The 27,676-nt window shown below is 34.1% G+C and overlaps 1 protein-coding gene across 8 annotated transcripts in view; it reads left to right on the top strand.

The window, feature by feature from the left end:
• PRPF40A (pre-mRNA processing factor 40 homolog A) overlaps positions 1–27,676 on the top strand; it is a 60,471-nt gene that overhangs the window by 12,611 nt on the left and 20,184 nt on the right. For 4 of the 8 annotated variants that reach the window (XM_036253724.1, XM_036253725.1, XM_036253729.1 and 1 more), the window contains exons 3-10: positions 3,045–3,125; positions 4,253–4,283; positions 5,703–5,719; positions 20,902–21,012; positions 22,440–22,560; positions 22,799–22,852; positions 24,683–24,707; positions 25,383–25,754. In XM_036253724.1, coding sequence (XP_036109617.1) covers positions 3,045–3,125; positions 4,253–4,283; positions 5,703–5,719; positions 20,902–21,012; positions 22,440–22,560; positions 22,799–22,852; positions 24,683–24,707; positions 25,383–25,754 — 812 coding nt within the window. The remainder of the gene's footprint in view (positions 1–3,044; positions 3,126–4,252; positions 4,284–5,702; positions 5,720–20,901; positions 21,013–22,439; positions 22,561–22,798; positions 22,853–24,682; positions 24,708–25,382; positions 25,755–27,676) is intronic. The other 4 variants (XM_036253726.1, XM_036253732.1, XM_036253731.1 and 1 more) reach the window with 1 other exon arrangement.

Raw genomic sequence — 27,676 nt, 5'->3', positions numbered from 1 at the left:
ACTTTGTAACTTGAAGAATGATCCGACTTATGGAATTTGTTGTGGTATTATAGGAACTACATTAAGAATTTTTCACTTGAACCATTTTGAGCCAATATCCTATTTCATTGCACTTAGGGTGTCATCAATTGTAAGGCACTCCATTGTATTACGTTACCCTGAAAGAGAAAAAATAAGCCAAAAATGAGAAGTTTAAAATACTCTACAAATAAAGCTGGGACACCAAACAGCTTATTCTCTATGTGAAACAAAGAAGTAAAACCTAGCATCAAAAAGGGACAGGTGTCGCTCAGTGGTTGAGTGTTAATTCATATACCAAGAGGTCACCACCGGTTTGATTCCTGGTCATGGCACATGCCCAGGATGTGGGCCTGATCCTCAGTGGGGGCATGCAGGAGGTGGCCAGTTGATGTTCTCTCTCATCGATGTTTCTATCTCTCCTCCCTTCCTCTCTCTAAAAATCAATAAAAGAAAAAAAAAAGGACAGCAAAGTAACATGATGGCATGATGGCTCGACTTTGGTTATTGGGCAGAGGAAAGAAAAATCACTTTTGAGGATTGTAACCACACTGATAATGCAGCCTAGATTCCTATGTTCAGTGTGCTATTAAAACAAAAATATAAAAAATTTTAATGGTCTCAAATTTATGGTTCTGCCAAGTGATTGGCCTAAGTCAGCACAAATTCTCTCAAAGAATTCAACTTCAGTCAGATATGTATCACAATATTGTGTATATTGTAGGATTAATGAAGAACTAATCATAATATTTTCTCAAAGTAGATTTTTCAGGCTTTGGGAAACAGGCTTATCCAAGCCCTGAAAGAGCTGTTAATTTGTCAAACTCATAATAGCTTTTCATAAGGAACATAGTAGTTTGTATATTTATGTTTTTCTTTAGTTTCATGTGAGTAACATCATGGTTTTGGTTTAAAATTATATTAATGACCTATTTAATTTTGGGCTATTCAGTTGATTTAAGAATCTTGCCAATGTTTGGCAAGTTGAACAAGCTTAACTAGTTGCTACTCCCAAGAATTTACAGAGGTTCTGAGTGAGAATTTAGCCTTTTATTTTTAATTAAATCTCATTCTGTATCCAGTACCATGAGTTCTAGTCTAAAGGCAAATTTTTAGATGTTTTAAAATTGGAAGTGTGGGATGAACAATTGAGAAAATTCTGTAAAACTGTCATATATATCTTTAGAGAGAGAGAGAGACATCAGTGTGAGAGAAAAACAATGATTGGTTGCCTCCCCTGTGCACCCCAACCTGGGATCGAGCCCCCAACCTAGGTATGTGCCCTGACCAGGAATTGAACCAGCAGCCTTTGGTGTACAGGATGACACTCCAGCCAACTAAACTCTGTCCTTTAATATGATTCTCACATGTTGTCTGTTGTGTCATTGGCCTTGTCTAGTAAACCTCTGTTATATCTAAACTTTCTTATGCTTTGTTTTTTAAATGGGATTTGATTGATTGTGTGTCTTATGAAATCACAGTATTTCAGTTTGAAATTACACTCATTTGTGCTGCTACTGTGTGAAAATGGTCTGTTACATGATGGAGATTTTACCCCACTTTTTAAAATATCTTTAATTCTTATGAGAATATACTTTGACTTATTTTTCTGTTAAGTTTTCAGACTTCAGTTTCTCAATTTAACTTAGAATTCTAGTTTTTGGGTGTGTTGTTAGTTTTTGATTTTATAAACAGGCCATTTTAAATAGCAGGCTGTTTCTGTTGCCCACCATGCTTCTTCCCCGTAGTCAGTTACTTAGTACTTAAAGAATTCAAACCTACTTTGCTAGCCTAAAGCAAAATTAATGTGTAAGTATGTCTGTAGGGCTTGGGGAAGAGAGGGAACAAGCCGAGTTCTCATTTGATCACTTTAATTTTTTCTCTTCCTGTGTAAATTATTTCTGTTTTGTTAGTGTGAGTGGTGGAGGCTTGTCAGTACTTTAGTTTTCTAATTCTTTACTTATTTTTAAAAATGATTATTTTACTATGCATTCCAAGTTAGTCACTTATTTTCTGTCAAGTTTTTGTTTAGTAACGTTTAAACAGTTTATTTAATGTTTTGAAGAGCATAAAACCTTTCTTTAACCCATTAATACCCTGATACTTCATTTTAATTGTACTTTAGCCTGGTTTTGCTTCATGACTTGATTTTCACAAGTAATAAAATTCAGTGTGTTGGGTGGTCTCCTATACCTTTAGTGACTTTTATGTTCCTATTAACCAACATGCTTATTTCATTTTGGTTGTTCCTGTTTCACAGATTGTTCATGTAATTTGAAATTGTTGAATAATTGGTTATCTATTTAAGTACCTATAATTGTTATATATAATTTTTATCACCTTCCATGTTTTCTTTAGATTTGTTCATAGTAACATAAAAATTATAATGTGAGATTATCTAATATAAATGAGCATCAGGTTAAAATCCTTTGGAAATGTTAATCTTCATGATCTTTATTCATGCTTAGTAGGAAAGATTAATTCATAGATTTGGATGGCAGTTTTTTTTTCAGATATTTATGTTTATGCTTTATTAAATTTTTCTTTACCAGTGAGAGCATAGATGATTTGTATTTTGAGAAGTTTGTTTTTTATGTATTTTTTTAAATCCCTGAATTTTAAACACCTTTGATCCAAAATAAAGGACCAGTTGCTATAATTATTAAATTTAAATATTAAAAATCAAAGGTGAGAAATACTGAAAAAAAATTGTCTTCCTCAGTGATGAGCTAAAATGTAAAGGAAATTAATATGCTTAAATTTAGATTACAAATAACAATTGTCTGAACTTTTAAGTTCGTCAAAATAATTTTGACTATACATAGTAATTATCACATAAGTATTAAAATAGATCATTGATATAAAGTACTTCATTCATTCAACAAGCACTTACTAAGCATACTCTGTGTTTAGTGCTCAATGGGTTTTAATCAAGTTGTACATCCTAGCTTTAATAACCAGATAGATCAAGTCATATTAAGTGCTTTGGTGTTGTGTAGTAACCTTTTTTTTAACTTTTGTTCTAGATGCCTGGAATGATGTCTTCAGTAATGCCTGGAATGATGATGTCTCATATGTCTCAGGCTTCCATGCAGCCTGCCTTACCGGTAATCTTGTGAAAATATTTCCTGTGATTTTTTTATTACTTTTATATATGAAGTAATATATATATGTATTTGATAGGCAGTTCATGTTAGCTTTTTAAGTGCCTCTGGAGTACTGGAATAGAAGATTGGAATTATAGTGGACTTTTATTTTTAGTTTCTTGAATAAGAACATTTTTTTCCTATATTTATGTTATAGTATATAAACATCCTTATTTATTAAATTAATTCTACATTAGACAAGACTACATTTTACAGTACTACAAAATATAATTTGTCAGCTAGAAATATTTTACTCTTCTGCTAGCATTATAATCTATTATAGAGTAGATATTTGCTTTACTGAGTGCCAAATAAAAATTGATATAAAGTGGTTTAATACTAGATTCTAGATTTAGAAATCAGAAGATTGCATCTGAAATCCATTATATCTTGAGACTTCAGCTATGGACATTACTTAGAACATCTTTGAACATTGGGCAGTATAGCAATATGTAAGTCATTATGATATTCATATTTGCACAGCTTCTTTATTATGTGATAGTCTAGTGGTTGTGACGTATTCCACTGGAGTGCTAAGTTTGCAGTGTTTTATCCAAAACCCCTAGAACCAGGTATATTTAAAGTCTTTTTTAAATATTATAAAGTAATAATATGTGAAAATTTCTTCTGGGATCTTGGGCAGTGCTCTATAATTTCTAGCACAATATTTCTATAACAAATTTTGTTCTGTAACAAAACTAACAGATAATTCCCTCTGACATGGGGTAAATAAAGACTAAATAGAGTTCATCTCATTCAGGGCAGGTTTTGCCACTATAATGAGTTTGGTGTCAAACTTGAAAAAACTTTTTTGGACTTCAGAATTGTGGGTAAAGAGTTGTGAATCTATGTAATTTATGATCATATAAATATAACACTTAAAGTGCTTCAGTAGCCCCAGGTTCCTGATGTATTTTACAATTTATAGCAAGCTCAGGGACTGAGACCACCAAAGACTTACCGCAAAATCTTTGAGGCAGTGGCTTGAGAATTATACATAGAGAGGACTGATTGTTTTTTACAAGAAAATTATATAAAATATAGTTTAAACAGGGTGAATAGTACTAATTTTATTTTTCTTCCTACAGCCAGGAGTAAATAATATGGATATAGCAGCAGGTATGTATACTATTTGTGGTGGTATGTGTTAAACTTCCTTTGAGCAGTAGCAATCAGGTGTAGTGAGGAATTACCACAGCGTCTCTTGGGCTTTATAATCAGCTCCTGATTTTTGTCTTTTTTTTTTTTTTTAAGCAGCAGAAAATAAGGATAACATTCATAATTGAATTTGTAAGAATCTATACTTTTAGACAAAAGAGTTCTGGAACCATATTTGGTCTACAGATATACTTGGGCAACGTTTTTACATTTTGCATTTAGTTGCTCACATTTAAACTCTGTTGGCATTCCATAAAGTTTGGATTTATCTTTTTACCCAAAGATTGGATTTCTCTTGATAAATTGATGATCTGAATACTTACTGTGTACAGTGGTCCTAGTCAACATAGTATGTACTTAGAGAATGTTTCAATGAAAAACTGCTGAGACATTATTTGTATCAGCAAACATTGTAGAATAGGGTAGCACTTTCATACTTTAGATGTGGAGCATGTATTCTCATTGGCCTTATGGACTACTCAGTTATTTTTCTGTTACCTGCTTGATTTTTCTAGTCATTGCAGTTTGTAAGTCCTGTGATAATTTTTTTTTTCAGCCAATTGCCAATAAGTGTTTGTTTTGACTAGTGAGATTATAATAAATAATAGTTACTCTTCATTTATCCATGAGTAAGTAATGTTCCATATAAGTTAGTATTTCATATGTTAAACTTTATCCTGTGATTATGCCAGAACATTTTTTGTTTCAAACGTTATGGGTCAGGACATGTTTCAGTGCACCATGTGCTTTCTTATGGGTTTATAGGCAACATAACTGATGGTTTTAAGATGTTTTACGGATATCATTATTTAAGCTGAAATGATGTTCTAAAACACCTAGTGTAATATTTTAGCTTGTTTAAATATTTAGCGCTAATTACTATTACACTAAATAATCCTGGAAAATTACATTAACATTTCTTTGTACGTAATTACTTTTTAAATATGTTGGCTCTACCATTGATGTCCATAGTGGCTTCTTTTAATTCCTCTCAGTGGAACCTAGATAGTTGAATTTGTCAGAAATAGCATAGGATCAGAGAGTTTTGTGGTATTTTTCTAGTTCTTCAGTAATACGGCAGAGAAAGAGGACACATAATAATAGCAAGAAGAGAAACAAAAGGGAAATGTATGAATACTTCTCAAATGAGCTCCGAGTTTGCAGATTGAAAGTTCAGTGTGCCACTTAATTCTGAAAATGCATTGCGCTGTAGAGGTTTATTTTGTGGGAAAGAGCAAGCACATTAGAATATGGGATAGTTTTAGGATATTTAGTGTGATGAGACGAAGTGGAATAAATAACACTTAAACATTTTTAGACTAACTCAAGGAGAGCATGATTTATTACATAATAAATATTGTTTCTTTGTTTTTTTTTAAGGTACAACATCAGGCGCAGTAAGTACCTCTGTAATATACTTATACTTTTTTAACCTACTATATTGATTCTTATTTCTGTGTTAAATACTATGTTGAATCCTTTTTCTTTCTGTGCCAAATGTTGAAAAATTGTTGGAATGATTTATTTTAAAATCTGATTTTGATGGGAATTAATGAGAGGAATAGGTTCTCAAGTTGATTTTAAGATAGTGTCTTTTAGTTCTTTTTGCTAATGCTTCTTTGAAGGTATTCTGTTATACATTTTTGTGGTGTTTGGGGGAAAATAATGTAAGCCTGAGACCTCACTTGAATTTAGCTTTTTATGCTTACTATTTTTTTGTGGCATTTACTTATTTTTTTGTATTTGTCTGTTGTTGAAAGTATTACAAATGTTCCCCTTTTTTTCCCCCATTAACCCACTCCCCTGCTCCTGCTTCCTCCTCCCCCACCCCAGTGCCTTCACTGCCCTATTTTCTGTGACTATGCATATAAGTTCCTTGATTAAGCTGTTACTGAGACAGCATGGAGGGACCTGGAAAGTGTTATGCTAAGCGAAATAAGGCAGTTAGAAAAAGACAAGTATCACATGATCACTCTTATATGTGGAATCTAATGAACAAAATAAACTGACGAACAGAATAAACTGGTGAACAAAATATGCTTATTTTTAATAGCCCCATTTAGCCTCAGTGGCTTTTTTGTTTTCTTAAACATCAATGAAAAAAATAATTTATATGTGTAATTTCATTTAGTCAAAACAACACCCCTGGGAGGTAGTTGTTATCCTCAGGTTGAGGAAATGCAGAAAGCTATGAATTGATTGTATATATGCTAATATTTTAAATTTGGGGGGAAAGACTTTTAATTTTGAACTATCTATAAATATTTTTAACCTAATTTTATCTTTTACTTTGAGTGATTATAGCATATCTGTTTGTTCTTCTATTATAATTGCCTGATTTTATTTTTGATTAAAGATAGTAACTCATTTCAATTTTAGGAGGATTGACATTTTCATACTTTGCTTTTTTTTTTCCTTCAAGATCAATTTTATTTATTAATTTACTTACTGACACATTAGTTTCAGGCATACAGCATAAATGATTCAATACTTGTATGCATTGTGAAATGATCACAATAAGTTATTTAACATCCTTCACCATACAAATTACAAAATTTTTTTCTTTTGAGTACTTTTAAGATTTACTCTGAACAACTTTTAGATATGCAGTACAGTATTATTAACTATAGTGATTATACTATACATCACATCCTCTTGGCTTTTTCATTTTATAGCTTAAAGTTTGTATCTGTTGACTCCCTCCATCCATTTTGCCTGTCTCCCACCATTCCCTTTTGGCAACCACCACCAGTCTGTTCTCTATACTTATGAGCTTAGGGTTTTTTGTTTGTTTTAGATTTCACATATAAGTGAGATCAGAGGGTGTTTGTCTTTGCCTGTCTGACTTAACTTCACTTAACATAATGCCCTCAAGGTTCATACATGGTATCGCAAATGGCAAGGTTTCATTCCTTTATATGACCAAATAGTATTCCATCACACACACACACCACCACCACCACCACCCCCTTCCACTTCTTGATCGATTCACCATTGATGAACACGTTATTTCTGTTTCTTGGCTATTGTAAATAATTCTGCAGTTAACTTGGGAGTGCATATGTCTTTTCAAGTTAGTGTTTTTGTTTTTTCAGACAAATACCCAGAAGTAAAACTGCTGGTTCATATGGTAGTTCTATTTTTAATTTTTTGAGGAACCTTCATACTGATTTCCATAATGGCTGTACCAATTTACTTTTCTACTAAAAGTGCACAGGGATTTTCTTTTCTCCACATCTTCTTCACCACTTATTATTTCTTGTCTTTTTGATAATAATAAATTCTAACAGATGTGAGGTGACATCTTGTTTTGATTTGTATTTCCCTGATGATTAGTGGCAGTGAGCATCTTTTCATGTTCCTATTGGCCATCTGTATTTCTTCTTTGGAAAAATGCCTATTCAGATCCATTGCCTTTTTTTAATTGGATTGTTTATTATGCTGTTGAACTGTATAAATTCTTTATATATTTTGGATATTTACCCCTTACTAGATAAATGATTTGCAGTAATGTTGCCTTTTAGTCTGTCGATGGTTTCATTTGCCGTGCATATACTTTTTAGTTTGCTGTATGTAGTTCTACTTACTTATTTTTGCTTTTCTTTTTTTTTTTTTTATCCTCACCCGAGGACATTTTTCCAGTTTTTGTTCAGATAGAGTGGGAGCGAGAGAGAGAGTGAGAGAAACATCGACGTGAAGGGGACACATCGAGTGGCTGCCACCCACATGACCCAACCAGGGCCGGGGACAAACTGCAACCAAGGTACATGCCCTTAGCGGGAACCGAACCCAGGTCTCTCTGGACCATAGGCCAATGCTCTACCACTGAGCCAAACTGGCCAGGGCTTATTTTTGCTTTTCTTGCCTTTGCTTTTGAAGTCAGATCCAGAATGTATTGCCAAGACCACTGTCAGAGATCTTACTGCCTGTTTTCTTCTAGGAGCCTTCATAGTTTCAGGTCTTAACATTCAGAACTTTTATTCATTTTGAGTTAATTTTTGTGTGTGGTATAAGGTAGTAGTCTGGTTTCATTATTTTGAATTTAGCTGTTCAGTTTTCTCAGCATCATTTATTAAAGATACTGTCATTTCCTTATTGTATATTCTTACCTCTTTTTTCATAATTAAATGACCATATATGCATGGATTTATTTCTGGGCTTTTGATTTCTGTTCCATTGACCTATGTGTCTGTTTTTATGCCTATACCAAACTTTTGATTACTGTACTTTGTAATAAAGTTTGAAATCCAGGAGAATAGTGCCTCAGCTTTGTTCTTTCTCAAGATAGCTTTTATTATTTGTGGTCTTTTGTGGTTTCATACACATTTTAGGATTGTCTGTTCTATTTCCTTTGGAAAATGCCATTGGAACTTTGCTAGGGATTACATTGAATCTGTGGATTGCTTTGTGTAGTATGGACATTTTTATAATAACTATTCTTTCAATCCATGAGCACAGAATACTTTCTATTTATTTGTGTCTTCAATCTCTTGCATCAACATTTTATAGGTTTTAGTGTACATGTCTTTCACCTCCTCGGTATTCCTAGGTATTTTTTTTGGTACAATTGTAAGTGACATTGTTTTGATTTCTCTGACAGTTCATTGTTTGTAACTACAAATGCAGCTGATTTTTGTATATTCATTTAGTATCCTGCAACTTTACTGAATTTATTTTAATTTTTTGTTGTTATAATCTTTAGGGTTTTTGATATGTATTTTTTTTCTATAAATGGCATTATACTATGTATCTTACTCTGTGGCTTACATATTTTTCCCTTTTTAAAAAAATATGGCCTGAATGTTTTTATTGATCCTTGTTTTCCTGTACCACACCTTTTGTATAATTTTTTAATCAGTTTGTCAAATCATTCTAAAGTATTTTTGATTGGAGATAGAATAAATTTATAGGTCATTGGGACCTTTTTATATTGAGTTACCAAATTCAGACCTGAACATGGTAGTTGGGTCTTCTTTTGTGTCTGTTCTATAACAGAGTTTTAAATTTTCTTCATTGAAGTCTTGTGCGTCCTTTATTCTGTTAGTTTATACGTATTACATGAAGATTTGGTGTTATTTTGAATCTATTAAGCTTCATAATGATTATTTTTATATGTGTTTATCCAGCAGGTTTGCTGAACTCCTGTTACTTACTGGATTTTCTGTATATATTATCATCCTCAAATAATGGCAGTTTTGGCTCCTTCTCATCTAATCCTATTTGTTTCTACTTTTATTGTGTCAGCCAGAACCTCTAGTATTATGGTGAGCGGTAGCAATGATAAGCCGGCATCTTTGTCTTGTTTTTGTCTTTTACTGGGAATATGGATAAAATTTCTCCATTAAATAATGGTGTTTGCTATACAGCTTTTTAGTATATAACCTTTAAGTTCAGACTTTCTCCTGTTTCTGGTTTGCTGGTATAGAGTGCAATACCTACTTGTTTCTAATGTTCTTCAGTGCTTTTTTTCCCCACTATTAACTAAGATGATTGTGTGATATTTCTTCTCTAGCCTGTGAATGTGGAAGTACAGAGATAAGTTTTCTGACATTAACTCATCTTTGCATTACTAAGATGAACCCTAATTATTCATTATGTGTTTAGGTCACACTCATGTTTAATTTCTTCTGAATTTAGCTTGCTAATATGTTACTTGCCTCTGTACAGTTACCGCTCTTATCCCTACAACTGCTTATATAAATGGCAGTTAACTTCTTTTTCTTTCTTTTTTATTGTTGAAAGTATTACATTGGTGAATAACTTCTTAAAAGCTTAAAGTAAAAAAAAAAAAAAGAAGAAGCTTAAAGTAACAACTAATACTTTTTGAAAATAGAGGTTATAGGTAACTGTTTTAATTTCTTTAGTGGTTATTGAACTATTCCAGTTAAATTTCTTCTAATTTGTTTTTCCTAGATATTTATTTTGTTAAGTTTAAATAATTATTTGGCATATTGTTAGAAATCATAATAGCTATCATCTTCCTTATTTTGATTTGAGGGGTAACTTCATAAATTTATTTCTGCTGTTATTTTTATTTTCTTCTTGGTTGCTCTATTGCTCTTTATGTAGTTGCTTCAATGCTTAGCTCACTGGTTTTCAGACATCCATATTTTTTTGTGCTGATTTCACTGTGTTGTTTAAGTTTTGATATATATAGGGTTTTCATTTTCATTCAGTTCTCAATATCTTGTTTTCTTGTCCCTCAATTTTTTTTATTAAAAAGTTATCAAGTGGTGTGTTTTTCTTAGTTTCCAGATGTGGGATTTTTTTAAACAGACTAGTATTTTGTTTGTTTTTAGAGCTATTTTAGGTCCATAGCAAAATTGAGAGCAAAGTAGAGTTCTTTCCAGATACCCTATTTCCCCACATATACACAGTCTCCCCTGCTACCAACATCTCCCACAACAGTGATACATTTGTTACAATCAGTGAACACATTAACATCATCACCCAAAGTCCATTTTACATTATGGTTTTAGTCTTGGTGGTATGCATTCTATGTATTTTGACAAATATGTGATGACATGTACACAGAATGTTTTCACTATTCTAAAAATCCTCTATTCATCTATAATAATGCATGACTTTGAGCATCTTTCATATGCTTAATTGCCTTCTATATGCCTTTTTGGTAAGGTATCTAGATCTTTTGCCCATTTTTAATTGAGTTTTTCTTAATGTCAAGTGTAAAAAGTTCTTTGTATATTTTGAATAACAGTTCTTTGTCATTAGTGTCTTTTGCTCCCAGTTTGTGGTTTGTCTTCTCATTCTCTTGACTGTCAGAAGTTTTTGGGTTTTTTTTTCTTCCTTACCCGAGGACATTTTTCCATTTTTTGTTTAGATAGAGTGGGAGGGAGAGAGAGGGAAAAACATCGATGTGAAAGGGACACATCGTGTGGCTGCCACCTGCACGACCCAACCAGGGCCAGGAACAAACTGCAACCAAGGTTTGTGCCCTTAGCAAGAACCTGAACCCAGTCTCTCTGGACCGCAGGCTGACGCTCTAACCACTGAGCCAAACTGGCCAGGGCACCACAGATGTTTTAATTTTAATGAAGTTTAGCCTATCATTTATTTTATGGATTGTGCATTTAGCCGACTTTTTTTAATGTTTTCATTGATTTTTTTAGAGAGAGAGAGAGAGGAAGGGAGAGATAGAAACATCGAAGTGAGAGAGAAACATCGAAGTGAGAGAGAAACATCAGTTAACTGCCTCCTGCATGTTCCCTACTAGTACTCGAGCCCACAACCCGGGCATGTGCCCTGACCGGAAATCGAACTGGGACCTCTCAGTCCATGGGAGGACACTCAATCCACTGAGCCACAATGGCTGGGTGTGACTTACTTTTTTCATAAGGTACACTTTTTTGCATTGTGATCAGAAAATACAGTCTTTAAGTTGATTCTTTGCAGTTTATTAAAGCTTCATTTATGCTCTATCTCATAATCAGTTTATCAGTATACAACCCCTTCTTTTCCTATTTTGGTTTTTGCTTTAAATCCTATTTAGGTAGGACAAACAGCTATCATAGCTTTTTTTTTTTTTTTTAATCCTCACACGAGGACATTTTTCCATCTTTTGTACAGATAGAATGGGAGGGAGAGAGAGGAAGAGAGAGAGAAACATCGACGTGAAAGGGACACATCGAGTGGCTGCCACCCGCACGACCAACCAGGGCCGGGGACAAACTGCAACCGAAGCATGTGCCCTTACGGGAACCGAACCCAGGTCCCTCCGGACCGTAGGCCAACGCTCTAACCGCTGAGCCAAACTGGCCAGGGCCATCATATCTATTTTCATTTCTTTTTGCCTTGTAAAAATGTATTATGTTGTGAGGAGAATATTTTTTCCATATTTATTTCAAGCTAGTTATTAATTCAGAAATTTTTGTATATTTATTTTATAGCCAGCTATTTTACCATATTCCCTGGATAATTAGTTTGAAATTTTTTGTTTATAGATTTCACTTGAGTCTTTAGCAGTAAAGTCAAGAGAATTTATCTCTTTTCCAGTATTTGTACCAATTGTTTTATTTTATTGCTATGTGCTGTATTTGTTGGATTACAGTGATTGCAGACTCATTCTTTGGTTAGGATTTTAATAGACATGCCTTTAGAATTGTTTTTATTGGTTTTAGCTAAATTGTCCTTTGTCATTTAGATATTTTTTTGAGGATTTGTGTTTTTCTTTTTCTTTTTTTCTTTTTTTTTAAATACTTGAGAATTTTCATGATGAGATTTAATCATAGCAAGTCTAGTAGTGTGATCACCTGGTGGTGTTTTGTTTTTTCATTTTGTTAATAGAAATAATTTCTTTTATAGATTTCCCCGTATTGAATCACCCTTGTACTTCTGTAACAAATTCTACTTGGTCAAGGTGTACACATTGCTGAATTCTTTTGGCTAATGTTTTATTTACATTCTTATATGTATATTCATAAGTATCATTGCCTGCTTCTCTTTTAGATACATTTCAAGTTGACTTGTTACTAACAAAGCACTATTTATCTTTTTTTTGTGATTAGAAATAATGATATTGTAATTCTCTGTTCTTTAAAGATTCTATGTTATTTTATTGTGAATCTGGCTGGGTATCTTTCACTTGCTTGTAGATTTTCTTTCTATATTTAGAGTAGTCAGGGGATCTTTTTCCTACTTAATATTTAGATTTTATCGCTTTTATACATTATGTAAATATTTTTGAGTATGTAAATGTTTATCTCTATTATGTATACATAATTGAATTTGTACTGAATTTATTCACAATCCATTTATTGACAAGCTTTTTTGGAATCTGAAAATTATATTATCTCGATAATTATGTATTTTCTTGTATATTTCACCAGTACATCATTTGTTACAATATCTTACTTTTTATTTAACACTTCATCTTAAGACATTTTCTATTATGTTTAAAATAGAGCAACCAAAAGAATAAAATACCTAGGAATAAACTTATCAAAGGATGTAAAGGACCTAAATATTGAGAACTACAAAGCATTATTAAAAGAGATTGAAAAAGACACAGTGAGTCCTGGCTGGCGTGACTCAGTTGGCTGGGCTTCATCCTGCACTGAAAGGTTGCTGGTTCGATTCCTGATCTAGGGCATATACCTGGGTGCAGGCTTCATCCCCTGTAAGGGTTATGCAGGAGGCAGCCAACTGATGTTTTGCTTTTATATCGATGTTTCCCTCTTTCTCTTCATCTCCCTCTCAAATAATAAATGAAAAAGTTTTTGTTGTTTTTTTAAAAACAATGAAATGGAAATATATTCTGTGTTCGTGGATAGGAAGAATCAAAATAATTAAAATAGCCATGTTACCCAAAGCAATATACAAATTTAATGTAATCCCCATTAAAGCCCAATGTCATTTTTTAAAGAAATAGAACAAAAAAATCATCACATTTGTATGGATCCACAAAAGACCCCCAAATAGCCAAAGCAATCCTGAGAAAAAAGAATAAAGCCGGAGGTATCACACTACTTGACTTCAAATTATAATGCAGATCTACAGTGATCAAAACAGCATGGTATTGGCAGAAAAACAGACACACAGACCAGTGGAACAGAATTGAGTGCCTAGAAATAAAACCACAGGTATATGGATAAATAATTTTTGAAAAAGGGGCCAAAAACTCACATTGGAGAAAAGAAGGCCTCTTCAATAAATAGTGCTGGGAAATGGTGCCATAGGCAAAAGAATAAAACTAGAGTACAGTTTGTCTGCTTGTACAAAAATTAATTGTAAATGGCTCAAAGACCTAAATATGAGACCTGAAACAATAAATTACACAAGAAAACATAGGTACTTAAACTTAGGACTTTGGTCATAGACAATGTTTTATGAATTTGACCCCAAAGCAAGGGAAGTAAAGGCAAAAATAAATGAATGGGATCATATCAAACTAAAAGGCTTTTACACAGCAAAAGAAACCAACAACAAAACAAAAAGGCAGCCGACCAAATGGGAGATGATATTTACAAACACCAGCTCCAGCAGGGGGTTTTTCCATTAGATTGTCTAATGAATTGTAGTAGGTTTTTCTGTATTAAGGATAATGGTTTTTAATGCCTTATTTGGCACATGTATACTCCCAGTTTAATATTTGTAAAATGTTAATATTTGATCCATTCTCCCAGAACTGCCATTTATGTCAGTGATTTTTTTATTAGTACAATAGCTATGTCAGTAATAAAATAATTTGGGGAGTGATATCATCTGTGACAGAAGTGCAGAGTAATACTAAAGCTCCAATATAATGTCTTAACTCCTTCGGGGTCCCAAAGCAACTAACCTTAAGGTTAAAAGTAATTTTCTAGCTTTGGTCTATTCAAAATATGTATGAGTCTTTTTGTTAGGTTCCCCCCCAATTCTGCAAGGGCAGCCTGAGTCTTTGATAGACGTTTGTTTATTGCTCTGGAGGTAATTATTGATATATCCATTAATGTTCTATGCTATTCTTTTTTAGATTTATTTACTTTTTTTTTTTTTGGTTACAGATATTTCTCCTTTTTTACCCCATTGGCACCCCCCTCACCCCCCAGCCCCGCCCCGTCCCCGTCTTAGTTGTCCATGTCCATTGGTCATGCATATAAGTTCTGTGGTTTATCTCTTCCCACCCCCCACCCCCCCTTCTGAGGGATGTCAGTCTGTGCCCTACTTCCATGTTTCTGGGTCTACCGTATTCCTCAGAATGTTATGTTCATTATATTCCATATATAAGTGAGATCATATGGTATTTGTCTTTTTCTGCTTGGCTTATTACACTTAGGATAATACTTTCCATGTCGCTCCATGTGGTCTCAACGGATAAGAGATCTTTCTTTCTTACAACTGCATAGTACTCCATTGTGTATATGTACCACAGCTTTTTAATCCATTCGTCTACTGATGGGCACTTGGGCTGTTTCCATATCTTAGCTATTGTAAATAGTGCTGCTATGAACATGGGGGTACATATATTCTTCCTGATCGGTGTCTCAGGCTTCATAGGGTATATTCCTAGAAGCGGGATCACTGGGTCAAAAGGAAGTTCAATTTTTAATTTTTTGAGGTAACACCATATTGTTTTCCATAGTGGCTGCACCAGTCTGCATTCCCACCAGCAGTGTACTAGAGTCCCCTTTTCTCCACACCCTCGCCAGCACTTGTTGTTTAATGATTTGTTGATGGCGGCCATTCTGACAGGTGTGAGGTGATACCTTATTGTCGTTTTAATTTGCATCTCTCTGATGATTAGTGATGTTGAGCGTTTCTTCATATGTCTCTTGGCCATTTGTATGTCCTGTTTGGAGAGGTGTCTATTCAGCTCCTCTGCCCATTTTTTAATTGGGTTCTTTGTCTTCCTTTTGTGGAGTTGTATGAGCACTCTATATATATTGGAAATTAACCCCTTATCTGATATATCATTGGCAATGATGTTGTCCCATACAGTGGGTTGCCTTTCCATTTTGATGATTGTTTCTTTTGCTGTGCAGAAGCTTTTGAGTTTGATGTAGTACCATGTGTTCATTTTCTCCTTTATTTCTGTTGCCTTAGGTGATGTATCAGTGAAAATTCTGCTCCATATGATGTCCAAAATTTTGTTGCCTACATTTTCTTCTAGAATTTTTATGGATTCACGGGTCACATTTAAGTCTTCTATCCAGTTTGAGTTTATTTTTGTGTATGGTGTAAGTTGATGGTCTAGTTTCATTTTTTTTGCATGTAGCTGTCCAATTTTCCCAACACCATTTATTAAAGAGGCTCTCTTTACTCCACTGTATGCTCTTGCCCCCTTTGTCAAATATTAATTGAGCGTATTGCCTTGGGTCCATTTCTGGGTTCTCAGTTCTGTTCCACTGGTCTATATGCATGTTCTTGTACCAGTACCAGGCTGTTTTGATTACAGTCGCTTTGTAGTATAACTTGATATCTGGTATTGTGATCCCACCTACTTTGTCCTTCTTTTTCAAAATTGCTGTGGCTATTCAGGGACTTTTTTGGTTCCATATGAACTTCTGAAGTATTTGTTCTAGTTCTGTGAAATATGCCGTTGGTATTTTGATGGAGATTGCATTGAATCTATAGATTGCTTTGGGTAGTATGGACAGTTTAATGATGTTAATTCTTCCAATCCATGAACAGGGTATGTGCTTCCACTTTTTTATATCTTCCTCTATTTCTTTTTTCAATGTCCTGTAGTTTTCTGCAAATAGGTCCTTTACTTCTTTGGTTTAGTTTATTCCTAGGTATCTTAATTTTTTTTGGCGTGATGGTAAATGGGATTGTTTTTTCAGTTTCTCTTTCTGTGAGTTCATTATTGGTGTACAAGAATGCCGTCGATTTCTTGACGTTAATTTTGTATCCTGCTACTTTTCCAAATTCATTTATTTCCATGCTATTCTTTATCTTATTTTCACCATTTAGATATATTTGTTTTTAAATTTTTCTTTTAAAATATGGTTTTGGCCAAAAGCAAGATAAATTAGAGTTTTACTTTAAGCTGCAGATTTAAGGAAAAGGAGTAAAAAATCTTATAACTCTTCTCCAAAATTACTTCTGTATGTGAATTTGGCATATTAATTAAGATATTAGTACAAAATTTATATAGCTATCTGAAATGATTGTTTCTATTGATGCAAAGATTTTGGAGCCTTGCTTCTTTAATGGGATCTTAATTGTAATGAACTCCCTATTACTTTACTTTCTTGTGCTCTGTTCTCTGTAAAGTGGGGATAATAATTGATATCTATCCCAGAGGGTTATTAAAAGAATTAACTGATAATGAGTGCAGAGCAGTTAGCACAGGGCTTAATATTCAGGAGTTGATTGTGAATCTATCTGTTCTTATTGATAATTAGACTGTCCTTGACAGCAACCTTAAAACAGTGTTTCAGGGTGGGTAAAATGTGGTCTTTAGAGGCAGATATGACTGAGTTGTTCTAGTTTTATTTTATCTTTCACTTCCTAGATTATTATGAACAAGTTACTGATCCTCCTAAGCTTTGGTTTTCTTGTTTTTGTTTTGGGGTTTTTTGTTTTGTTTTATTTTGTTTTGTTTGTCCTCACCTGAGGACATTTTTGCATTTATCTTCAGATAGAGCAGGAGAGAGTTAGGAAGAGAGAGAGAAACATCAGTGTGAGAGAGACACATCCACTGGTTGCCACCTATACGACCCCAACCAGGGCTGGGGTCAAACTGCAACCAAGTTACATGTCCTTAGTGGGAACCGAACCCAAGTCTCTCTGGTTCATGGGCTGACACTTTAGCCACTGAGCAAAACCGGTCGAGGCTAAGCCTTGGTTTTATTTGTAGAATGAGGGTAGTGATCTTGCTTTGCAGTGTAGTTGTAATGCTCAAAGTAATAGATAGTGAATACCAAATTGTTTACTGTTATTTTACTGGTTTGTATATTTCTCCTCTGTCTTCCCATTATTTGGTCTTTTACATGCCATCATCTCATAAGTTTATTTCTGGTAATCCACCTCTTTCCTTGGTTCCCTTTAGCAGGTGTGACTTGGGGAGTTTAAATATAATTTTGGAACTTAAGGATTTCTCTTTAGATAGTACAATCTTGAGATGCTACTGAGTTCATTTCTTTTTACTCTTTTTTTTAAAGATGTTTTTTAAATTTTTTTTTAAGAGAGAGAAACACTGATGTGAGACCCATATATTAATTGGCTGCCTTCTGCATGCCCCTTACTGGGAATTAAGCCTGCTTTTCTAGCATGTGCCTTGACCAGGAATGAACCAGCAACCTTTTGGTGCATGGGACAACGCCTAAACACTGAGCCAGCCACATAGGCCAGGGCAACTGCTGAGTTCCTTTCTTAAAAAAATAAGAAACAAGTACAAACCTCTTTATGTTAACCCCAGTTAATTTATGAAATAAAGCACTACCCATTCAATTGGAGCTTTTGTATGTCTCTAATTGCATCATGTTTTGATAAGAAGATGTTAAAGTAGGTGAGAAAACAAGCTATATATGTTTTTAGCAGTTATTTAATGTTTGCTCTGGAGAGATTGTAGTTATATCTTGTACATGGTGCTAGAAACAAGTTATAGAATTTAATACATCTTTGAAATTATCAAACTGTCTTGCTACATCATTCAGAAATCCCTTCTGAAAATGGTTGTCAGGCGACTTAACAAATCACTATAGGAAAGGCCAACCATTTTGTTATCAAACAGATTAATTTTATCTAGTTCTTTCAGTTCTAATGGCTAGAATTCTTTCATTCTATTTCTTAAAAGTTATAGAAAATCATTTTTCTTCATTTTTGTTAAAATTACATTAACTTATGTTCTTTTCGTGTTCTTCATTCTCACTTTTTACAAATGTTTCTTACATTATCGAGGTTACTAGTACCATATTTATTTTTACTGTTTGTCACATCTGAAATTGGGATGCATTCTATAATTCATGGTGTATTATAATTTCCGTTCTCCAGGTAGTAGTTATGACTAGTTAGAAATGACTGGACAGCAAATGTGCCAACATCAGAAGAAGAAATGGCAGTGGTTTGGTTTGGAAGAAAACCTTAGGAGTAATTGTACAGCACTCTTTTATCAGCTAGGAATAAAATGATTATGATGAGAGAGGAGGAAAAACAATGAATCACGTGCATTTAACCACGCTCCCAAAGCAGAAATCAGAAATAGGTCTGCTGGATTACTCAAAGTTAATAAGCAAGAAAGAAAAGTTAGCTTTAAATAGTACAGAAGCCAATTTAGAATCAGTACCAGTGGTTTTAAGTTGTGTTCTTTTATTTCTTAAGAAATGTTGCATTATGAGCATTCTTAATGCTACAGAGAATGATTTTGTGTGAAATATACAAAAAGTGGTTTCTGTGAAGTTTAAGGAATAGCTTAACTACTTTATTTGCCTGTCTTCCTTTTTATGTATTCACAAAACTGGTATGTATTAAAGTCAATGTCTAAGTAAGATTAAATTCTTTCAAAAAATTTTTTTAAGAAAAGCTGAGTGGTACAAAGCATGTGACACTTTAATGATTTTACTTTTTCTTTCTTAGAGGTATATATATATATACAGTAATGTTTTGCTTTGCATTTGAAGAAGTGTGGAAAGATCATCTCTATAACCCTCTTTCTTTTTTAATAAGTTTTTTTGTTTATTGATTTTAGATAGAGAGGAAGGGAGAAGGAGAGAGACATAGAAACATCAATGACAGAGGACATTAATTGGCTGCCTCCTGCATGCCCCCACTGGGGATTTGGCCTACAACCTGGTTACATGCCCTGACCGGGAATTGAACCGGCAACCTCTGGTGCAGGGGTCGATGCTCAACCACTGAGCCACACCCAGCAGGACTCTGTAACCCTCTTTCAGTCATACTTCAGTTTGTTGCCATCTGAAAAATATGTCACAACTGGACTTAGTACCTTTGATTTCATCCAGTAATTATTCATTCATGATTCCCCTTTTTTTTTCTTTATTGATATTAGAGAGAGAGAGGAAGGGAGAGGGAGAGCGAGATAGAAACATCAATGAGAGAGAACATTGATTGTCCACCTCCTGCATGCCGCCCACTGGGAATCAGGCCCATAACCTGGGCATGTGCCCTGACCAGGAATCGAACCAGCAACCTCTTCGTGCATTGGTCGACGCTCAGCCACAGAGCCATACCAGCCGGGCACTCATGATTCCTTTTAAAACTAATTTTTAAGCAACTTTATTAAGGTATGATTGACATATAAGAAACTGTACATATTTAATGTGTATAGCTTGATGGCTTTAGGAACAGGTGAAACTACCTGAGATATCTATCACTTCTCAAAGTTTCCTCCCATCTCCTTTATTATTATTTTGTATGTGCATGTACACATGCTTGTGTATATATATACCATTGTAAAACTTAACAAACCTTTATCTGAGGCATTGTATCTACTGATACCTACGGTTTTACTACGAACTTTCAGAAGGTTCTTAGTTTTTTTGAACATCAAGAGTGGATTTATAGTCTATATTAAACTAGTTTAACATGAAATTTTATCTCACCTATCTTGTGTTGAGGCATTTGGATTCACATTTTATCCCTGTTAAATTTCACCTTGTTGATTGTTAAATTCTTATCATCATCCAAAAGTCATGCTTTCTAATTTTGACAGCTGCATCTTTATATCATGTCAGTTTTGAACTTTGTCTAACTTGATTTAAATATTCATTGGATTGGGGTTGTTGAGTTCATCATGGCCAATCTACCTGTACTATGTTAGCATGGACTCTTAACCCATAAAGGCATTGATTTTGGTTGCTGAACGAGTGTTTTACGTGCCTAAGTTACAGAGTTACTGTTCTTATGAGAACAGTCATAGCCTTAAAATTCTGAGATTTTGTAGAGAGTGATCCTAATACCTGAGTTGACTCATGGTGCTTTTGAAGTACTTTTAAAATCTGATTTTCAGTTACCTATTTACATTGATGAATTATTCTAAATGCCTTAAACTGTCAAAAATTTGCCCATTTAATACTTCCAATTTCTTCATATATTACTTTGAAACCAGCGATACAGATCCGCATTGTCAGTGGCACTGTTAAATAGTATAAATGTTTTTGTAATTTTTTTCCTTTAGAAATCAATGTGGACTGAACATAAATCACCTGATGGAAGGACTTACTACTACAATACTGAAACAAAACAGTCTACTTGGGAGAAACCAGATGATCTTAAAACGCCCGCTGAGGTAAAAGTTTTAGGGCTGGAAATCAGGGATTATTAAGTAAATTTGGGTCTCTCTCTCTTTTTTTTTAGGATTTCATGGGTATTTTACTATTCAAATTGCACTGCTTATATCTCAGAAAAGCATTCAGAGGAAAAAAGGGTTAATAAACACACCAATCAGCAAAAAGACATTCCCTTCTTTGAACATAAACCAATTTTATATCTTATTTTGCCCTTGTTCAGGAACTGTTGTTGGGTGACATCAATTTAAGAAAGGTGATTTAAAGAATAAATTGGAAGAAGAAAAGAATATCTCTCTGACTGCCCTTTAGTTTTTAAATTCATACTTCAAATTGTCTTCCTCTCTATAGCAAACCTGGATGATTTCATGTATCCTCTGCAAAGTTCTTAACATTTTCAAATGCGGTTGAGTTAATAGAGATGAAATTAAATTACAAATACTTCCTTCTCTTAGAGTGGGAAATTCTCTCTTTGGGAAATGCTTCTCCCCCAAAAAGTATGTATTTTTTATTTTATATTGCCAGTTTTACCATTCAAAATATACAAACAAGGCAGTAAGATTGAAGGAATAAACTGAGTTAGTATTGTATGTGGGAACCTCCAAAGTCCTAAGTAAAAGTAGATCTGGCATTTCAAGCTATACTCAAAATTTTTTTCCTGGTTAGCACCATCTTTTCCCCTCCTGTCCACTCCGCTTAATTGAGGATTTTGAGGAGGTAAAAGTATTTTCTAGTCACCACACTACTTCAAAAAAGAGGTTGGTAGATATTATTTTTAATTTACCCTAATACTGTCATATTCAATGATATATACCAAATATATATTTACCCAAGACACTGTCTGTATTTGAGTTTTCAGTAGCATTCTTGTACCACCCTAACTGGTTTATATGTTAGGTTTTAAGTATATCATACTTATATATTGTCTCCTTACATAAGGTAATTCACATAGATTTGTAATAAATTATTTATTATGAAGCTGAGATCTAAACATGACTAAATCAGATTTTGCTTTTTGCTAGATTTTATGTTTTTCCACTGTATTAGTATTTGAGAAGTCTGTGAAATATGGATGGTAATTTTTACCTTTGATGGGGTGTCAATGGCAAGAGCACATAGGATTTGAAATTCATACAGACTTGGTTTTGAATCTTGCCTTTGCCCCTTAATAGGTATATTACCTTAGACAAATTATTTCTCTTAGTAAATTTGGAATAATAGTGTAAATGTTGCAGTGTTATTATAATGATTAAATAATTTAGATCTTAACATCGCTAATAATATCTTGTTATTGGTAGCTTATAAACCATTACCTCACAAACTTTCAAATTGTATGGCTTAATGATAGTCTCTAGTGAAAACATTGATGTGTATGGTGAGTAATACTAAATGCATTACTATTAACTGATGGTTTTTATTTTCCCTCCAGCAACTATTATCTAAATGCCCCTGGAAGGAGTACAAATCTGACTCTGGAAAGCCATACTATTATAATTCTCAAACAAAAGAATCCCGTTGGGCCAAACCTAAAGAACTTGAGGATCTTGAAGGTAAAACAGAAAAAAATAATCCTTAATGTTAATTTTATATATATATATATATACCATTCACACTGAAACAATCCTTCATAAATGGGATTGTTCAAACAAAGGCCTTTTTTAAAATTAAATGATTAGAATGTTTTAAATGGTATAACAGTATTATAGGTTCTTATTTTCTTGTTGCTCTAGATCTCAGTCCTATAGATTTTAAATAGATTTTTATTTGATTTGATTCCACTGAAACTAGGATACCAGAATACCATTGTTGCTGGAAGTCTTATTACAAAATCAAACCTGCATGGTGAGCTGCTTTGATAATTCATTTTCTGTCATTATTTAACATTTTTAGACTATGTCACTAATATTCACTAACCATGACTGGATAAATCTGCAGTGAGAAGTCTCTAATTCAAAGAATTTCTTTCATTTAAGGGTTATATTATAAATGAGCTTGTAGCTTTTAAAGTGGTACTTTGGTGTTGTTGTTTTTTTAAGTTATATACCATTGGAAAAAAGAGCCGGGATTATTAAGTATAATATTTCTAAATACAGCTCTGAGTGTTGGTGCATACATGGAATATGGGACTTAACCCATTTAGCAGATAGCAGAGAATCTTGAATCATTATCAGTTTAAATTTTGTTAATATGATGTTGCAAGACTATACATTTAATGCAGATTTTATATAATCACAACATTGCAAAATAGCCCTTATGCTTGTTATGGGAGAATTAAGGTAAGCACAATGCTTATGTCCCACTTACAAAGGGAGGATTTTTTTTAACATTCTCAACTATTCAGAATACTGCTTAAAATCTAGAAATACTCCCTGATATAAAACCTAAGACTTAAAATAGCAGAGATTATGAGTAAGAATTGAGATTTTAGTTCTTTTACTTTCTTTTCTGATATAATCTGGTATCAAACTAGTAGGTTAAAAGCAACAGAGTGTGGGAGAATGGGACTAATAAAGTTGTCTGCAGTGTGAAATGACATTTGACAGGAAAGAGAATAAAAAATTTTTTTTAAAAAAAGATTTTTTATAATTCTTACCCGAGGCTATTTTTGTATTTATCTTTAGATAGAGTGGAAGGAGGAGAAAGGGAGGGAGAGGGAGAAAGAGAAACATCAACATGAGAGAGACATATCGACTGGTTGCCTCCTACACTACCCGGACCAGGGCCAGGGACAAACTGCAACCGAGATAACTGCCCTTGAGAGGAATAGAACCTGTGACTCTTTGGTCTGCGGGCCAACGCTCTAACCACTAGGCAAAACTAGCCAGGGCAGAATAAAAAATTTTTAGAGACACCGTGGTCTGAAGTCTGTTTACCTTTTTCCTGTGTCACCTCATTAACTTAGATCATCATTGTATATGAAAAATATGTTAGGTTACAATAACCCCTTTAGTATGTTTTGTCAGCCATCCTAAACAGATTTTCAGAAATGATTTAGTTTTTTAAATATTTTCATAGTGTTTAGTTTATGTTATATACATGGAGCACCTCATTCCCTAAGCGATAAGATATTTTTGTTAACCCTACAAAAAAACTTTACCCTTAACCAGAATGAAAGCTAATATTTATAGCTCAATTTAAATTTCTGTACTAGCATTTGGTAATAACAATATTGTAGATAGGTGGATTCCAAGTTAATTGGTGTAAGAAATATCAAGCTCATTTCTGATACAACCCTACTACATATAGTTGGTGTGCATAACTATCTACCTGTCAATGCTAGTATATATGTGCTGGTATTTTGTAACATGATTTGATTCTGATTTGAATTAAATATCTGTAAAAAAAAAAAAAAAAAAAGTTTATCCCTGGGAAAGATACTGTTTTATTCCAGAATTATGTAGATACTTTCAAGGGAGTTTTTACAGTAGCCAGCAGTCTTTGGGAAAGCAGCAGTGTGGGCAGAAGCTTTCTTAAAAACTGCTATTTAAATGTGTCTTCATTCTTGAATTGCTGCCCTGGATCTTTGGAGCAAGCACTTGCTCAGTAAAAGTGGTGATTTTTTTTTTTATGGTAAATTAAATCTTACTGTATGAAACTTTATCTCCTTTAAAGTTTGTTTTCAGTGATTATATTTAAAAACTATTATGTAACTTTGTTTTTCTCTTTTAATAGCAATGATCAAAGCTGAAGAAAGCAGGTATGCAATTTTAGGTATCAGTATATACTTGGAAATGTGATATTTCCTGTAATCTTGTTTTAACTGTGTGTAAATAGTATTATCATGTTAGGCCTTATGGTTTGGTGTCTGGAAGATTTGAGGGTGGGGAGGGTTATATTTATTCAAGGTACATAAGTGATGCTTTACTAGATACTGATTATTTGTATTTGGACTCATCATTTATGAATTAAGATTGTTATAAAAAAGTCCAAAGTTTTAAGTTAATTTAGGAGTGGATGAAGTATTATATTTATAAATCTCTTCCTTTATTTAGGTTTTTCTTTTAATGGATGAAATGAATAAAATTTAAAGATCTTTTAGAAATTTATGAGATAGATCAGATTTTATGGCACGATACAATCTAATAGGGCATTTTCTAAATGAAAACAATTATTAGACTTTTGGAAATGCAAAGTGTTGCCTGGGTGCCTATCATACATTTTCATAACTGTTTGCTGAATTGAATCAAAGTAATATAGTTTCATTCTGTGGTTTGAATTTTTTTGAATTGCTTAATAGCTTGGCAGCACTTCCTTTTTCTCTTTTAAGAGTTTATTTTGTTCATTTGATTGTATGATAATTAAAAACTAGTTTTATTTGACTTTGTTATTATTAGTATTGAAATTACCAGTTTTCTCTTTTTTAAATATATAGCAAGCAAGAAGAGTGCACCACAGCATCAACAGCCCCAGTTCCTACAACAGAAATTCCGACCACAATGAGCACCATGGCTGCTGCAGAAGCAGCAGCTGCTGTTGTTGCAGCAGCCGCAGCTGCTGCAGCCGCAGCTGCTGCAGCCAATGCCAGTGCCTCCACCTCTGCTTCTAATACTGTCAGTGGAACTGTTCCAGTTGTTCCTGAGCCTGAAGTTACTTCAATTGTTGCTACTGTTGTAGATAATGAAAACACAGTAACAATTTCAACTGAAGAACAAGCACAACTTACTAGTACCCCTGCTGTTCCGGATCAAAGTGTTGAAGTGTCCAGTAATGCTGGAGAAGAAACATCTAAGGAAACTGTAGCTGAGTAAGTTTAGTAATTTGTCTTCTGCAAGTCAATACCATAGGAGATATTCTCAGTTTAGTCCGTGTCCATTAAGTGTTAATTTTTTGAAAATTAAGACATAGCCTTAGATAGATCGCTTTTGAGGCTGAGTTTTGTTGGGTCATGCTGTCAAACTTGGCAAAACTAATCCACAGAAATTTTAGGAAGCAGAACTTTCTGTTATGAGACAAATTTAAAGGGGTGCCCAAAACTTTAATCAAGCTATATATATATATATTTTTTTATCCTCACCCGAGGATATTTTTCCATTTTCTGTACAGATAGAGTGGGAGGGAGAGAGAGAGAGAGAAACATCGACATGAAGGGACACATCGAGTGGCTGCCACCCGCACGACCAACCAGGGCCGGGGACAAACTGCAACCGAAGTACGTGCCCTTAGCGGGAACCGAACCCGGGTCTCTCTGGACCGCAGGCCGACACTCTAACCGCTGAGCCAAACTGGCCAGGGCATAATCAAGCTATATTATATTGTCATGCAGCATTTCAAAACAATCAGGGCAAAAAGTCCATGATTAATAAAATATCAAAATTTTAAAGATCAGCATTGCTGATTTTCTTTTGCCTCGGTCTCAAATGTGGCTTAGCACAGCACTGCAAGGAAGTTTGCTATAGTTTGATATTGAACAAACAAAAATCAAGTAGGCAGTAAAAAAGATAAGGCTTAGTAAGATGTAAATAAAGTATTAGTGTGATTAACTTGGTACAACTTTATTAATGAGGCAAAAGTTAGCAAGTACTTTTGTACCCTGTAATCTAGTAGTATTTCTTATAGCAATGCTTTTATACAGCTATAAACAATAACCTTGAGCTGTGCGTCTTCTATTTATGTGTCTACATGAAAAAAAGTTAACCATGATGTCAAGATTGAAACAGTGATCACCCAACTTAATATTTAAGCATATTGCTTTCATTTCCCTACTCGTTTTTGTGAAGGTTTTGTTTCTCTTAGGTACCTTTCTAAAAGTGAAAATAGCTTTGTAGCTCTTCTCATGTTTAGAAATTTTAAAAGATTATATGGTATATTTAAAGGCATAAAAGTAATTTTTGTTTATTCTGTGCGTTTAAAGTATGTACATATATATTAGACATCTTGCACGTCATGTTGAATGACGATATATTATGAACATACACATAACTTTTTTTTTTTTTTTTTTTTTTTTTTATCCTCACTCGAGGACATTTTTCCATTTTTTGTTCAGATAGAGTGGGAGGGAGAGAGAGGAAGAGAGAGAGAGAGAGAAACATCGATGTGAAAGGGACACATCGAGTGGCTGCCACCCGCACGACCAACCAGGGCCGGGGACAAACTGCAACCGAGGTACGCGCCCCTAGCGGGAACCGAACCCGGGTCTCTCTGTACCACAGGCCGACGCTCCAACCGCTGAGCCAAACCGGCCAGGGCACACATAACTTTTTTTTTAATCCTCACCCGAGGATATTTTTTCATTTATATAAAGGTAAAGTGGGGGAGGGACATCGATGTGAGAGAGAGACATCAATTGGTTGCCTCCCACATGACCCCAATCAGGGCTGGGGACCCAACTGCAACCAAGGTACATGCCCTTGGCCAGAATTGAACCTGTGACTCTTTGGTCTATGGGCCGATGATGCTCTAATCGTGGAGCCACACCGGCCAGGGCAACTAAGTGTTCTTCTACTCTTAGACATTTAGGCTTGTTGGAATAACATTCTTTTTTTTTTTTTTTTTTTTTATCCTCACCGAAGACATTTTTTTCCATTTTTTGTTCAGATAGAGTGGGAGGGAGAAAGAGGAAAAGAGAGAGAGAGAAACATTGATGTGAAAGGGATACATCGAGTGGCTGCCACCCGCACAACCAACCAGGGCCGGGGACAAACTGCAACCGAGGTACATGCCCTTAGC

Source organism: Molossus molossus, unplaced genomic scaffold (assembly GCF_014108415.1).
Source record: "Molossus molossus isolate mMolMol1 unplaced genomic scaffold, mMolMol1.p scaffold_m16_p_11, whole genome shotgun sequence".
In the NCBI taxonomy this organism is placed as follows: domain Eukaryota; kingdom Metazoa; phylum Chordata; class Mammalia; order Chiroptera; family Molossidae; genus Molossus; species Molossus molossus.
Note: the sequence above shows the minus strand (reverse complement) of the source record. Positions and strands in the feature narration are given on the sequence as shown.